The following is a 16,651-nucleotide window of genomic DNA, read 5'->3' as shown; positions in this document are numbered from 1 at the left end:
AAAATTTTTTCTGCATTTGTGGTTTCAAAAATAACACTTTCATACAAAAAAAGAAAACCAATCATGTAAATAATAATTTTGTTACTGCAGCATTTGTGTTTGAGCCAGATCATGGCACTCGGTAAGAAAATATTTTTAAATTCTTGTGTAAATTTGTATCTTAAACTAGATTTTTTTTTTTAAATATTTATTTATTTATTTATTTATGGCTGTGTTGGGTCTTCGTTTCTGTGTGAGGGCTTTCTCTAGTTAAGGCAAGTGGGGGCCACTCTTCATCGCGGTGCGTGGGCCTCTCTCTGTTGCGGCCTCTCTTGTTGCGGAGCACAGGCTCCAGACGCGCAGGCTCAGTAATTGTGGCTCACGGGCCTAGTTGCTTCGCGGCATGTGGGATCTTCCCAGACCAGGGCTCGAACCCGTGTCCCCTGCCTTGGCAGGCAGATTCTCAACCACTGCGCCACCAGGGAAGCCCTTAAACTAGATTTTTTTTCAGATTGTTTGGCTTATGATTTTAATAGCTTAACTATTCAATAAGTGTTAATAAAATGTCATGTTGTGGATGATGTTAATTAAAATAAATGTGTAGTTTTTATTTAAACTAAATCAACCAAGCCTGCCTTTAGAAAAATTGTCTCATTTTGGCTTGTCAGTTATTCAACAAAAATTCATTGCCTGCCTTATGAATTTTTAAAAATTATGAAAAGAAAAGAAAGATTGATTTCAAAAAAGTTAAGCTAAGCTTAACTCCCTATTTTTTTCAAGAAAGTTTGGCTAAAAAGTAATTTTTAGTTTTAAATAGGTGGAAAACTACTCTTTCCCAGGAAATATTCCACAGAGTACACCTCATTAGCATCTCACACAGTAGGAAGTTATTATAAGACTTTTAGGCCAAGTTGGGTTAGGTAAAAAAAAAAAAAAAAAAGTCAAGGGCATTTAAACAAAGGAAAAACTTTGGGAATTTAGGGAAGGTTTCTCTATCTACACTAATGACTTTCAGTAGAGTTGTGATCCTTTGTGGGGAGGGAGAACCACACAAAAAATACAGTAGTAATTGGACCAAAATAAGTAGATCTGCAGGAAAACATCATTCTGTTCTAAACAGAGCATTGACCATTATTGTCTACACCTTCCTGATGGCGTAAGCCAGAGATTTAATAATGTCTCAGTAGGGCCTTCTTGAGACCTGAAAATTATTTCCGGGATTTCTCCAGGGTAAGAAGACCGAGAAAGGCTGGTCTCAACAGTCAGTTGGCCTCCTCTCCCTCATCTCATGCATTAGTCAGGATCTAGTTAGGGGTCAGACACCACACTAGTAATTTGAGCAGAGAAAATTTAACATAAAGAATTATTAAGTAGTAAAAGGCAGTTAACTAAAAGGGGGAAATAGGACACTAAAGAACACAAGAATAGAAAATACAGGAAGCAGCTACCACCTCCAGAGTTAAGGGAAGGAATGTCCAAGGAGGAAACAAAGACTTTGGAAGAGGGTACCCACCACACAAGGCTGAGGTTCAGATCCTGTTGGAGAGAGCGCGGCCACAGCTTAGCCTGTAGGGCAACAGAGAAATTCGCTGGACAGACTCACTGGAGGGTGCGTTCTGTCCGGCCTCTCTCATGTCGCTTGCAGCCACACTGGAGGAGGAAAACAAAGCACCCCAGAAGCAGGGAGAGAAGCCCCATTCTCTGGCAGGGTCCCTCCAAGTGCCCTCTGTTATTAACAGAGACAGCTGGCAATGGAGAAATGTTCACAGGGTCCTGCTCCAGTGTCCCAAAGCAGGTAAAAGAAGGATGGATTTGAATCAGAGGCAATAAATTGATAACTGGCACATCTCACTGTATCTTCACATATCTTGCTAAACAAGACATTGTCTCCCAAGTGTACTACTTAGTACGTTCTATTTCTGTTAACCAAGCATGGAGAATATTTCCAAGCATATATCATCACATAATTATATCTTCATAAACTTTCTAGCTGAATAAATTGAATGTAGTTATTCCTTAACCGAATACATTTCCCATCCTCCTAATATATTTCTATTCTGATCAGTGAAAACCATCAGATATTAAGTAGTTTGTTCTTTTCACAGATAGCTTAAGTTGAAGGCTTTATGGAAGTGTTATTTTCAAGCTTTTAAAGCCATATGATTTTGCAAATGATACAGCTACAACAGCTTAAAATTTTCACTTTCATCTTTACTCTCAAGTAATAAGATAATAATTTTAATACCTGATGACTTGAGATTTTTTGTGTGTGTGAAATAAAACAGCTAGGGAGCACTGACTTCCAAAAGAATCATGTCTAGTCTACACTGAACATTAGTTCCCTACAATGCGCCACTGTTCAATAGTTTCACCAAGGGGTTTCTTGTGAAGCCCTACCTGAACTTACTAATTTGTAACTCACGTGGCTCTCCCATTTTTATATTATATTTGCTTTTTATATCTGATTTACTAGAACATTTCTCTCATGCCCTTTTTGATATCCATTATCTTTTGCCTAATTTATGTGTAGGTGTGTTATACCATTAGTTTCCGATACCACATGTGTAAAATAAACACACACACAGAAAGTATCTTCCCTTAGGCTTGCAAAATTCTTTATACAGAAGACTAATAAAGGAAATCTTTATGGTCTATAAAAAAAAAGAGTAAAATTTACATGTAAAAATCATATGTCTAAAAATTTAAGTTGTTTTGATATAAAAGTAAGAATTTATAGAAAGTTGCCTAATTTAATAGTGTCTGTTTCAGAATCAGCAGTTTTTCTGATTTTTTAAATTCACTAAAATCATTTGTCATTGAATTTTGTCTAGAGCCTTGGTAGTAACAACAATCAGAAGACTACAAAAAATCCTTGCTTTTGGTAAAGGTGTGGAAAGTGGCTATTGCCACCAAGTAGCAACTAATGAAGATTTCATGTCTTGGGAGAAAATTTTTGGAGAATGTAGTTTTCTGACAGGGTCAATGTGGCAAGTTAAAATCATACTAGTGGCATTAAAAACAGGATAGTTTTAAGGGTAATATCTTAGGTTCATGATCACTTGGGGAGGGGAGGGGTTTGGAGGGATCAAGCATACCCATTCAATAAAACACACTGGCTAAATTTCAAAGAAAACAGCTCAAGATGGGGCTCAAAGATAAAAAAGAAGAGGTTTTCCCACTGAACCAGTTTAATTTCCTGCCTACTACACCATCTGCGTCTCTGGCTCTCATCCTTATTCACTGGGTCTTGCTGAGGGGCTCCTAGTAAGTTCTTACCACCATTCTAGAAAATAGAACAGATGAGGTCATAGCACCATCTGTAGGTCCCAACCAGGAAGACAGTTTTAGAATTCTTCAATCTGATTCTCCCCAGCATTTTGGGGGTCAACGTGGTAAATAATTCGAAATCCAGAGAAGAATAACTAACATCTATTGCGTGCTTAGTCTGTGGCAACCATTACGCTAAGCTCTTTAAACACAGTATTTCTTTTACTCGCCATAGTAACCCAATGACGTTTTACTGTTGAAGAACCGGAAGTTTAGTTAGGAGAAGTCACTTGACCAAGATCACACACATGATGGCAAAGTGGTGAATCCAGGGTTAGAAGCCAGACAGTACAACTCCAGAGCCTGGGCTTTCAACCATCACCCTGGATATCTTAATACGTCATCTACAAAGAAATGGTATTACCTGACTATCAGTTCTGCTGAGGCCTGCTAAATGCTTGCAGGGCAGAGATTTTAGATGATGATTACTGAATATATTAGAGACACGTTCTTCTTGAGAAATTTCATTTGCTAATTTATGGACTTTTCTCCTTAAGAATTTGCTAACCCCATGCTTCCCCCAACCCCACATCCTCCAACTAGAAAAGTTTAGTGCCTTTACCTTTCTGACTTTTTAAGGTAGGCTCTGTTAATGCCCTATGTGATGGGCTGAGGGTCAGAGCTTGAAATTGCCCTGCTACCATGTGGAGAGAGGCTGAACGCTTTAGTAAGAGAGGAGCAAGATCTGCTTTGGGGAAAAGGAAAACGTTCTCCTCATCCTTCACTCATCCTTATCATAATTAAGGATTGTTGTTGTTCATCATTAGGCTTGGGATGGCTGTAGGTAGAATACAAACCTATCTTTTTCCACTGAATACCAATTAGGTTTCTTTGTCAAAATCTCATCAATTTGTTCTATATTATAATACAGATCCAGGGCTTCCCTGGTGGTACAGTGGCTGTGGGTCCGCCTGCCAGTGCAGGTGACACGGGTTCGAGCCCTGGTCCGGGAAGATCCTACATGCCGCGGAGCGGCTGAGCCCCTGCACCGCAGTGGCTGAGCCTGCGCTCTGGAGTCTGTGAGCCACAACTGCTGAGCCCACATGCCACAACTGCTGAGGCCTGTGCACCTGAAGCCTGTGCTCTGCAACGAGAGGCCACTGCAGTGAGAAGGGGCCCGCGTGCGGCAGTGGGGACAACATAGCCAAAAATAAATAAAATAAAACAAGTAAATAAATAAAGAAGAAAAAAAAAAGAAAATGCATGGTATTAAAAAAAATTAAAAAAAAATACAGATCCAGCGTAACCAAAAAAAAAAACCAAAAAACCCAAAACTTCAAACTGCTAACTCTCACTCTGCATCCATTTCTCTTCAAAAGAATAAATATGATATAAAATGTATTAAAAGATATAACATTAAAATTATAGTACCCATATATAGGCATAGCAAGGATCAGTAGCTTAATATCACACATGAACCCATGAAGCAAAAAGAGTTTAATGAAATTTGCTCAGGCTGTAAGAACCAGAATAATAATTCATAAGCAGCGTCTTAAAATTTCAGAGGAAAACTGTTAGCACTTGAAGCAATAATAATGCAGCTCAGTGCAAATTAGTAATTAAGGCAGTTTGTTATACTAAGTAAAATAGTGACAAGTGATGATTTATATCTCTCTTTTGTGATTTTCATAATTTCAGCATCAGGAATAAAAACACAACACTTTTGAATCTAGAGACAATTCTTAATTACATATAACTGTTTATGCAATTTCTGGATTATCAAGGCCTTTGATTTTCCTTGGTTTGGCTGATTATCTTTTCACTGTTTTTTTTTTTTTAATTTTATTTATTTATTTATTTATGGCTGTGTTGGGTCTTCGTTTCTGTGCGAGGGCTTTCTCTAGTTGTGGCAAGTGGGGGCCACTCTTCATCACGGTGCGCAGGCCTCTCACTACCGCGGCCTCTCTTGTTGCGGAGCACAGGCTCCAGATGCGCAGGCTCAGTAGTTGTGGCTCACGGGCCCAGTCGCTCCGCGGCATGTGGCATCCTCCCAGACCAGGGCTCGAACCCGTGTCCCCCGCACTGGCAGGCAGACTCTCAACCACTGCACCACCAGGGAAGCCCCTTTTCACTGTTCATTAACACTCCCACCAGAAGGTGGAGAACAGAGCAGAGAGGTTGAGAAGTCCACATCACCTGAACATCACTGTCTGCAAAAGTGGCTTTTGTAAGAGCTGGACCTGGGAGAGAAAGGAAAGGAAGCGAGTGAAATGAATAGCCTGAGAGTGTTGAGAAGAGACTGTAGGAGGACAATAGTGGGAGAAGAAAGACCAGTTAGGAGGTTATTTCAATAATCTAGGCAAGAGGTGATGGAGGCTTAGACCAGGTTGGTAGCTGGGAGATGGTTAAAAAAAAAAAAGTGGTTGAGTATATTTTGAAGATGGTAGAAAGATAAGAGTCAAAGGATGAGGCCAGGGTTTGGGGGCTGACTGGGGAGAAAGATCAGGATTATAGTTTTAAATATATTAAGCTCAAGATATTAATAAAGTGTTGACTTGGCATTCCCCAGTCAAAATTTTCAGGACAAATATTTGCTGGGGCCAGTTGACAAGAGTGACATTGAGGCATACCCCCTCCCCTTACCTAGCCTTTTCCTCAATAGTGTATATAGTGCAGAACTGCCTGCTAAATATTATCTAAAAGCCAGTTTCAAATCAAGGGATAGTGTATCAAGAAATCAAAATCTATCTTGAAGATAGATATACACTCTGCCCTCCATATTTACGGTTTCACATTCACGATTTTCAGTCTTCTCTGGGGTTGGTTGAATCTGTGGATGCAGAACCCGTGGATAGAGGAGGTCCTCTGGGCTACAGGATTTTATATAAGGGACTTGAGCATCCATGAATTTGGTATCAGCCGGGGTCTTAGAACCAACTCCTCCACCCCCCTGTGGATACCGAGGACATCTATATACCATTCCATTTAAATCGACCCTCCTTTTCAATACACTTCTCATTGAAGTTATTTTCTCTTCCAACTTTGACTTCTTTTCCCTTCCTTCTTGGGATGATGATACCATACCACCTTAATGGTAAAGCTTGGGGTCAACAGCATTTTTCAGTTCATCAGATCACTTTCCCACAATCATTATCTCAACTTTCTCCGATCTCAAATAATGAGCTTTTCCTTATGCTCTAAGCATAGTTCTTCACTTGTGCTTTTTTTTTCCCCTCGTTAAACTTGTCTGTCTCCCTCACCAGACTCTGAGTTCTTTGTCCAGGGAATTATAGTAGTTCTTTATAAATATTTATTGAAGTCAGGAATAAATGAATAAATGGTTTCAAGCTATCAGGCTTTTCTACCTTTCTGGATTTGGGCCCCACAATCCTCTCTCTAGAATATTCTATCTCTCTTGATGTTAAGGCCAGGACTAGACTGATTTTCATTAATGCTTGAGTAATAAGTGTTTCTACTATTTAGACCCACCTATATTATTAAGCACCCATTTTTCATACAAGAGTTGGCTGGAGACTTACATGATCTTCTGTTTGTGACTTCTCCACTTCTGCTGCCTTCATCTCTATAGGAAAATAATAATAATACCATGTTTTATAGCTTTCAAACTCTTTTCAAGCATAGTACCTTGTTCTATCCTGACAGGAATGAGAGCTGGAAAAGGCATACCTCACCACAGGCATATCTGAGTTGATTTCTCTCCTTTAATATCCCTTCAATTTATTCTTTTGGACTTTTGATCCCAAAGTAGTTTGAAGAAAACACCATCCCTGTTATGTTTTGACATGCTTCCTTTGAGAAGATAACTTCAAAGGGTAATATAGAGTTCTAGATAGGAAAAAATAATTTTGTACAGTTTCTATAAAGAGCTATTGTTTATCAAAGATCCCTCATGATGTAACAGCTCACAGTAAGTGCTCTATAAAGTTTAGTTTCCATATTTTCTCAAAACAATCTCTCCCTTTTGATCACAGGTTAGTCTTTTTCTCCCCAGGTCACTCTACCTCTCCTTGGGCTCTGCTGCTGCAACTCCAGGGTCAATGGACCTGCCTAGCTCTCTTGTGCTGTTTGGCCAAGGACAGTGATCCTAGTGATCCTGGGATTAGACCTGGTGGGTGAATCAGTTGTCCCTCTCAGCTACCTGTTTTACAACCTGGAGAAAAAAAGCCTTCCTATCTCTGTTTTCCTCTGAGTTTGGGAGACTATTTCTGCAGTGCTTTGTGACATGGCTCTAGGGCCTCAGAGGCTGTAATTTCTCCATTGTAACAGAGGCAACCAATGCACCCTCTAAATTTAAGTTCCTCCCAGATCTCTTGAGTCACCAGTAGCCTCTAGTCCATTAAGATTTCAAATTCAAATATTTGGAGGTGATGGAATTCCCTGTCATATCTGGCTCACACTGACTTTCCCAAAAGTGCCTGCAAGATGCATCCTGCACCACATTATCCTCCTCCATCTGAAGGGCAGTAAACTTGAACAGGAAAAGAAGTGTGATCCAGGTTCCTCAGATACCACAAGGTGACAGAATACCTGGAGGAGATATTTAGTAGTGTCAAGAAACACAGTTAGTTATCTGTAGCATCTTTGCAGTCCACTGAGGAGGAGTCATGATGAGATGATGAGAAGGTTCTATTTTGTTCTAGTGGGCACTCTAAGTCTAAGCATAGGTAAGTGAAAAGAGCAAATCTTACTGAGAGCCCACTGTGTGTCAGGTACTTCATAAGATAATCTACATTTGTTGTTTTATTTAATTATAACAAAGCAGATATTTCATCCCATCTTAAAATTAGCCAAGTAAACAAGGTCTAATAGAGTTTGGCTAGTTTACTCAGGGACACATAGACAGTAAGTGGTAGATTGAAATCAGGTCTGACTCCGAAGCCAGGGCTTGGTCTCTAGACCTATAGGAAAAGGACCAGTCAGAGGGCCTGGCTCAGCCTCCTTCTAAAGCTGCTTCTGACATTGATGGGGATGTGGGAATTGAAAAGGTGGGAAATGTCATGACAGACCACCAGTTGGTCCACTTACTTCAGGTTGTAGAAAAGGAAATGAGAACAAAGTCTCTTGAAATACCAGGAAGAAATGGGTTCTATTATAGGAATCCTCAAGTGGCCAAAGTTTATGATAATCATTGTGCCTTAGTCAGTTCAAGTTGCTATAACAAATACACAGACTGGGTGGCTTAAACAACTATTTCTTATGATTCTGGGGGCTGGAAGTCTGAGATCAGGGTGCCAGCATAGTCAGGTTCTCAGTGAAGGCCCTCTTCTTGCTTTATAAACTGCCAAATTCTTGTTGTACCCTCACACAATGGAGAGCAGAAAGAGAAAGCAAGCTCTCTTGTACTCTTCTTATGAGGGCACTAATCCTATCATGAGGGTTCCACCCTCATGACCTAATTACCTCTCAAAGTCCTTATCTCCAAATACTGTCACACTGATGATTGGGGTTTCAACATATGAATTTGGGGGCACACAGACATTCAATCCATAGCACACTGCAAAGAGATACTGTTCAGGAGAGAAGAAAGAACAGGTTAGAGAGGGACAGTAGATTCCTTACAGTTGGAGCCTGCAATTCCAAGTGAGCCTCTGGTATTTCCTGGCGTGTACCAGCCACATGGAAAGAAAGGGATCTAATCAGAAAGACAATAGGAGTAAGGAAAGTAAAGTGAAAAAGGAAATCTACAAGGTGATCTTGCAAGAAAATTTACAGAAGAGAAAATTAAAATATCTAATAAAAGTATGAAAAAGGTGTACATTACTAACAAAAAAAAAATAAAAACTATATCAAAATATCATTTATTACTTATAAAATTAAAAAGAAAAAATTTTAATCATAATGCTTTATAATGATATGGGTATGGTAAGTCAGCACTCTGACTGCTAATTAGAGCATAAATGTATACAACTAGTCTACAAAGCAATTTTGCAACAATGTTAAATTTTGCAGACATTAATTTATTCCTTTCTAGTTTATAGTTTTTTCACTGCTACATTATAAATTACTCCACAACTTAGCAACTTAAAACAATAATAAACATTTGTTGCCATAATTTCTGCAGGATTGAATTCAGAAGTGCCTTAGATAGGTGGTTCTAGCTTAGGGGTCTCTCAAGAGTTTGCAGTCAGGATTTCAGCCAGAGCTACAGTCATCTGAAGACTTGCCTGGGACTGGATGCTTTTTGATGAGGCAGCCACAGGCAAAGTAGACTAAGAGGAGCACAGAGGCCTGGGCGTCCAGAATTATAGCCACTAGTGACCATAGGTGTGGAAGTGGTGTTAAACCCTTTCCTTTAGTAACTGGGGTATTTCCTCTGGGATCCCGGCTATGAGAAATGTAGGCGGGGTTTTATTTTCCTAGGTTCCCAGTGCTGAGGTGAGGTGCCTCAACAAGAAAAAGGGGCAGTTTTAATTTCAGGTGACGTGTGTGAAAGCGGTTTACGTTGGGCCTGGATCAGTGAGAACTCAAGAAAGTTTCACATCTCTCAACCTCAGTCCCTTCCTCCAAACCTTAATTCCTCTAATCAAGTTTAGACCCCGCCCCTTCTGGGCCCGCCTCCTTCAGCCTGCAGGATTGGCTCTTCCTCCATTTCCGGCTTCTGGGACCACCCCCCCACCCCCCCACGGCGCCTACGGTTTCCGGTGTCATGGCGGCCGGAGGTCCCGGCAGTCGGTGAGGCGGCTGCAGGCCCCTCCCTGCGGAGCCGCTGGTCCGGCAGGCGGAGATGTGACCGCGGGCCCTGCCGGCCTGCCCTGGGCGTCGCGTCAGCTCCGTGTCAGCGCCCTCAGTCCACACCGATGGCGGGATCCGGCTGCGCGTGGGGCGCGGAGCCGCCGCGGTTTCTGGAAGCCTTCGGGCGGCTGTGGCAGGTACAGAGCCGCCTGGGTAGCGGCTCCTCGGCCTCGGTGTATCGTGTGCGCTGCTGCGGCACACCTGGCTCGCCCCCCGGCGCTCTGAAGCAGTTCTTACCGCCGGGCACCACCGGGGCTGCGGCCTCGGCCGCCGAGTACGGTTTCCGCAAAGAGAGGGCGGCGCTGGAGCAGTTGCAGGGTCACAGGAACATCGGTAATTGCCACTGTCTCCCTTCTCGTCTTGCCCAGGTCCCAGTCCAAGCATGCACTCCCTCTCGCAGCCTGGCGTTCCGTCTTCCGTCTTTTAGGCTGGACAAGTGGGTCTGGCCCTGTCCTTATCACCCGGTCCAGGGCCCTTTCCCGTCCCGCTTTCACTCTGCAATACGGTGGAGTTGGTGGTCTGCTTTGCCCGTAGTAGATGCTCAATAAATTCTGTTTTGATTCAGTTCTCGTTGGAGAATGCCGCACCTATTAGCACAGAGAATCATCTTCTTTAGTGAAAGGAGGCATATCTTTACTAGATTGTAATGTCTTATACGGAAATTGTTTAATCTTTGCACACCAGTGAAAAATGGGAAATATTTCTAGTACTTGTGACGTCAATGCTAATAACCCATATAGGTGTTACTTGATACATATTTAGTATGGATTTGGGAGAAATGACTCCCAAATTTTACATAGTAGTCCTTATGGAAGTGTGAAAATTATACCTATGCACTTTATACTTTTACCCAGGTAAGACCATGTTTCATGATTCAGATATTCGGAATGTAAGATATGTAATGGTTACTGATGATTGATATATGAAAACAGTTTTCATTGTTACTATACCAACAGAGAGCTTATAATTAGTAACGGCTTTGGTTAGTAAAGAAATGTCTTATTTCCTGGCAAGCATGATCCATATTTAATTTGAAGGTGACCTTTTTAACATTACCATTTGGAGAAGAATTTCTTAACACTAGTGTTGCTTTTTTTTTTTTTTCCTTTTCTTTTTTAAGGGTTGCTAAATGGTGTATATAACCCGAGTATTTAAGACGGAAATTTTTTGCAGGCCTAAGGAGTTGTTGAATCTCTACAAGATGAGGTTACAATGCCATCTTGAAAGTCTCAATCTCTCCTTTTAATATTTAGATTATAGAGTGCTATTTTGGATCAAGAAACAATCTTCAGTTTTGATTTTGCATGTTGTGACGTTTGCCGTAAGAGTACTTAGTATTTGGGTTTTTCTTTTGATCATTTTTGCTTGGCACCCTAAGTGCCTATTCACCCATCCCTGAGTGCTTGGGAAACACAATTTGAATTACTGTGCCATGTTTAATATCTTTGAATAGTAATCCGCTGTTGAAGGTCGTCTCATTTTATTAAAGTAACCCAGTTGCCCAAAAATCTTACTCATGGGAAAAATAAATTACAGTGGCTTGCTTGCTCATCAAAGTTATCCTTATCTAGACTACCCCAAATTTGTATTTACTTTAATGGTCACTTACTCGGAGTCTGGTTTTTAAAGTATTATAATTCGTTTCTTTTTCTAGTGACTTTATATGGAGTCTTTACAATCCACTTCTCTCCAAATGTGCCATCACGCTGTCTGTTGCTTGAACTCCTGGATGTCAGTGTTTCGGAATTGCTTTTATATTCCAGTCACCAGGGTTGTTCCATGTGGATGATACAGCATTGTGCAAGAGATGTTCTAGAGGCCCTTGCTTTTCTTCATCATGAGGGTTATGTCCATGCAGACCTCAAACCACGTAATATATTGTGGAGTGCCGAGAATGAATGTTTTAAGCTCATTGACTTTGGACTTAGCTTCAAAGAGGGCAATCAGGTAAGACATACTTTCTCTCCCCACCCCCTCAATGGTCTAAACAAAATATTTTTAAATAACAGAGGTGATTTAGTAGAGACTTAAGAGATATTTCTGTGTAAAATACTGAAGTGCCTGGGGATGAAGCAAATAAAAAGAATTTCATTGCCATAATCATTAAAAAGGGATATATGTTTGGGTCAGGTAGGGGGACCTAGTACAAGAGGGCTGTGGAATTATTAAAAGTACTTTACCTACATAGAAGACTTTTTTTTCTTTGAGCATTTGGTTAATTGCTGAATTACTGTTACTGGTGTCTTCAACGTTGGGACTCTGTTTAATGGCAGAACTCATGTGACAGTTCTGGCAAATGCTCCATTCTCCATGGTTTATCAGCTCTTTGCAGAGTGTCCTTATTTATCAGCAGTGTCTGACAGGCAAGAGAGTATCTAAAGAAATGAGCAGTTGTATGGAAAGTGTACAGCTTGCCTTTGAGAACTACCCAGTTAATGAACCAAAGCATTGTGGTAGCCAAGGACTCAAAATTTTGACATTCAGTTTGGTAGTGGCTCATTGCGCTTTCAGAGAGGTAAATACACTGGTTGGATGGAAAGTAGGCAGTTTTTGATTGGTTATAATATTTACTCATCTTCTTTAGGATGTAAAGTACATTCAGACAGACGGGTATCGGGCTCCGGAAGCAGAACTGCAGAATTGCTTGGCCCAGGCTGGCCTGCAGAGTGATACAGAATGTACCTCAGCTGTTGACCTGTGGAGCCTAGGAATCATTTTACTGGAAATGTTCTCAGGAATGAAACTGAAACATACAGTCAGATCTCAGGAATGGAAGGTAAACTGCACCACTGTTTTGCTTTGGGGTCCTTAATCCCAATGTAAGAGTACTCAGTTTATAGTGATTCTCTTTGAGGACGCTGATTGCTTCATCTCCTCCATATTCCTCTTACTGCATTCATGTTACCTTCAATGCCATTCCTCACTCCCGTAGCTACAGATGTGCTAGTGAGCATTGCATGCTCACTGTTTTTAGCTGAGGCCTGGCATGTCGTAAGTGCTTGAATGAATGCATTTCCCCAAAGAAGCAAAAGTGATTTGTTTAGTAATGTAGTATTCTAAAATATTACTAATACAGTACTATTCTATGAGGATTGTTAGAATGGATATTGCTTATTCTTTTACAAATGAAAACTTGGAGGCACAGATGTGTAAAACCACTAGCTCCAGATAGTACAACTGGATGTTCTAGACCTGGGCCCCCAATTCTGTCCCTCCTACTCAGAAGTTCAGTGTTCTGTCCACAGTTCCACTCTGCTTCGTGTTTATTTGTATTCTGTATGTGAACTATCCTGAGAAAGTGCTGCTAATAACATTGTTTCTTTGGGAACATGGGTTCTAAGTTCCAAACCTCTGACATAGGAATTAACCTTTCGCATATTCATGAGTTAGGAATTAACTACATTATGTTTTCCAACATATTGGGGCTTTAATGTTGTGATGATATCAGTATCCTTTAGGTTAGAGGTTTGATAAACAGTACAATATTTAAGAATTATTATTGGTTTTGATATTAAACAAGTATTTTTTTGAGCATCTAATGCATAGTGTGTGGCCATTATACCATACAGAGTTTTATTTCTTTTAAACCCCTAGTCATCTATACCTGGTGAAGCAGTTCTTGGAAGGAATACTTTAATAGCCTAGTGGGTATACCTAATGCTTACTTTTGGCAAAAAAAGTACTGCCATGTGAGTAAAACCAATATCATTCTTTATCATTAGTACCCCAAACAGTCCGTTGTTCTTTCCCTAGTGCTAATATAGATAAACGGATCAGTTTTCTACATTTAGCTTTGACTAACTTTGAGCTCTTTGGACTATTTCTTCTTGAGCCAGAGCCAATCAGAACTAGATCACATTTGGGCATTTTTTTGGTGAAATTTAGAGGCATGATGTGTACTAAAGCAATCCCCATTATTTGTCTCCTAGATATAAGCATCATTATTCTGTATTTTATCACTTTGTATAGAGGCAAAATTGCTGAGTATGAGCATAGGCTCTGAAGTTAAACCTCTAGGGTTTATATCTTCCCCCACCTCTAAGTTATTTATTTAGGTTTACTAAGCTATGGTTTACTTTCTGTAAAATGAGGATAACAGTGTTGAGGTTATAAAAGAAATGATACCTAGTTCCTAGCATAGCGTGTGGCCTGTGGTATTAGGTGATGATGATGGTATCGGGTCTTTTTACTCATGTACACACTTCCACAGTACTCAGGGAGAAAATGTTATGTTCCACAAGGATTTAAGGTATGAATAATGTGACAGATGCAAGTTTTAAATACTGTCCTGGTTTCTCTTTGATAGTTTATTTTATTTCTGTCTGAAAACCAATTGAAGACTCATCATGAAGACACTGACTCACCTAGCACACATTTACTTTCTCATTTTGCATTAAACTACATTTCTGTGTGGTTGCTTTGGTATTTGTTTCTTTATTCATTCATCTAGTAAGTGTTCATAGAGTGTCAGGTACTGAGAATGGAGAAAAAATGTTCCTCTTCTCTAGAAGTTTTATAATAATGTACCAATCTCCTTCATTAAGATTGTAAGCTCTCAGAAGAGAGTGTTTTCTGTTGCATTTAATTTACCAAACGTTCAGTGCTATGTGTCCAGTACTCAGTAAATACAGACTGAATTGAATAACCAAAGGAAGACTTTTCTCCGTCTTTTTAGGCAAACAGTTCTGCTATTATTGATCACATATTTGCCAGTAAAGCAGTGGTGAATGCCGCAATTCCAGCCTATCACCTAAGAGACCTTATCAAAAGGTATGTTACATGTACTTTAAACTGGCTTTTTTTTCTGAATGGATTTATATTATTATTTCTGGTTTGCTTAATCATGTAGAGCTTTTCCTTCCTTAGAATCAAAAATCTTTAGATATTCTATACAGGCTAGCTTCTAATAAAGCAATCCAGTTGTTTTACTAAATTTATTTTCAAAGGAGTGTTCTTTTTTCCTGGTGAGTACCAGGTATTAGGCTCTTCCTAGCAGTTATTCAGTGGAAGATACATGATGGATCACTGTACCTTGGGCCTTTCGTAGCTCTGGCAGTTCTATATATGATAGAGAATAGGTGTTTATTAACTAAAGACTAAGTTTACTTTGGACTACCAAATAAAAGTTTCAAGTAAAGTAATTATATATTATACTTTAAATAATTACCATTGAAAACTCTGGGGACAGATACAGTGTTGTTTTTTTTAATTTTTAAATTGTTTTTTAATATAAAAATAATTCCTGTCTTTAAAAATGTAGTGACATAAAATAGACTTTCTTTGAATTGACAAAGCATGATTTCTGACAAATGGTTTAATTAAAAGGATGTGTACCCTATTCTTAAATTTTCTCCAAACTGGTTTTTAAAGCTTCATTAAAACTGCTCATTAGTCCACTCCTTCTACCCAGGAATGTTTGTTTCTCAGAGTAAACTTAACGGCCATTCAGATTCGGTGGCAACTTAGTCATGCCCTTATGATAGTCCTTGTCAAACTTATTTGAGAAAGCTGGTCCACGTGACTCCTGGGCCAGGTGTTGCTCCGGAGGGTGTTCTGATTAGCGTCAGTTATTGTAAGTGACGGTGTCTGTTTTTATCTGGCATGATTGATTGTTTTATAAATCTTGGTGTCTAAGGAAATGACACTGCGGTTTTTGATCAGAGATAATTAATATTACACATGTGTATATAATGAAATGAGTCAGGCGGTTAGGAGCTTTTTGCTTCAAGTATACAGATGGAGTGTTTTGATTTCACCCAGTTTCCCCTAGTGGTAACATCTTATGAAACTAGTACAATATCGAAACCAGGAAATTGACATTACAGTCCATGGAACTCAGATGTCACCAGTTTTACTTGCAGTTATTTGTGTGTGTGTCTGTGTGTCTTACAAATTACAGTAGTTTTAAATAGCTGTCAGTATCTGATTGATACTAGATATTAAATGTTGCATTTTACATTGAAAAGAGGCAGTGTAAAATTATATAATGGATTCTAGGATAGAAGTCAAATTATGTAATGGATTCTGGGATAGACTTAAAAGTCTAAGTTCTACCATCGACCTTGTTATTTAAGCTTGAGGGGTTTGGTTTTATTTTGTTTTTAATAATACCTTTTTTTCCCCTTTTTTCTATAAGTAATACTAGATTTGGAAGCTATAGAAAATTGTGACAAGAAAAATAAAAATTATAAACTCATTTTCTACTGTTAGCACTTCGGTGTATTTCTTTTCAGTATTTTTCTTCATATTTTGTTGTGTATGTGTGCAAATTATTCGAACCTTTTTTTTTATTGTAGACTGAAACATAGATACTGAAAACAAATGTGTAGCTTAGTGAATGCTTAGGAATACTCTTGTATCCACTATTCAGGTTGAGAATTAGAACTTTACCAGCTACTCCTGAAGTCCTCTGCATACCCTATCCCAATCTCAAGCCCCTTCTTCCTCCCTAAAAGTAACCGCTACCCTGACTTTCATGGTTATTACTTCCTTGTTTTCATTATAGTTTTATTACCTAAGTGTGCATCCCTAAACACTATGGTTTAGTGTTGCCCTTCTATTAAAAAAAAACAAATCCCTTTTAAGTTTCGTTTACTCTAAAAGGTCCCTTTCCATCTCCTACTCTCCCTTTTCCTTTGTTTATTTGTTGAAC

The 16,651-nt window shown here is 39.5% G+C and overlaps 2 protein-coding genes across 10 annotated transcripts in view; one reads left to right on the top strand and one right to left on the bottom strand.

Moving 5' to 3' along the window:
• The window catches only part of SH2D1B (SH2 domain containing 1B), a 333,978-nt gene that overhangs the window by 71,977 nt on the left and 245,350 nt on the right, over positions 1 to 16,651 (bottom strand). The gene's annotated exons all lie outside the window — the stretch shown is intronic.
• Positions 9,903 to 16,651, top strand: part of UHMK1 (U2AF homology motif kinase 1) — a 104,173-nt gene continuing 97,424 nt past the window's right edge. For all 9 annotated transcript variants that reach the window (XR_014248394.1, XR_014248395.1, XM_082405150.1 and 6 more), the window contains exons 1-4: positions 9,903 to 10,332; positions 11,654 to 11,946; positions 12,584 to 12,775; positions 14,675 to 14,769. Coding sequence is in view for 7 of the 9 variants with exons in the window: in XM_082405150.1 (XP_082261276.1) it covers positions 10,065 to 10,332; positions 11,654 to 11,946; positions 12,584 to 12,775; positions 14,675 to 14,769 (848 nt within the window). In the remaining 2 variants the exon portion in view is untranslated. The remainder of the gene's footprint in view (positions 10,333 to 11,653; positions 11,947 to 12,583; positions 12,776 to 14,674; positions 14,770 to 16,651) is intronic.

Source organism: Balaenoptera borealis (assembly GCF_965194805.1).
Source record: "Balaenoptera borealis genome assembly, chromosome: 1".
In the NCBI taxonomy this organism is placed as follows: domain Eukaryota; kingdom Metazoa; phylum Chordata; class Mammalia; order Artiodactyla; family Balaenopteridae; genus Balaenoptera; species Balaenoptera borealis.
This window is presented reverse-complemented; position numbering and strand designations above follow the sequence as displayed.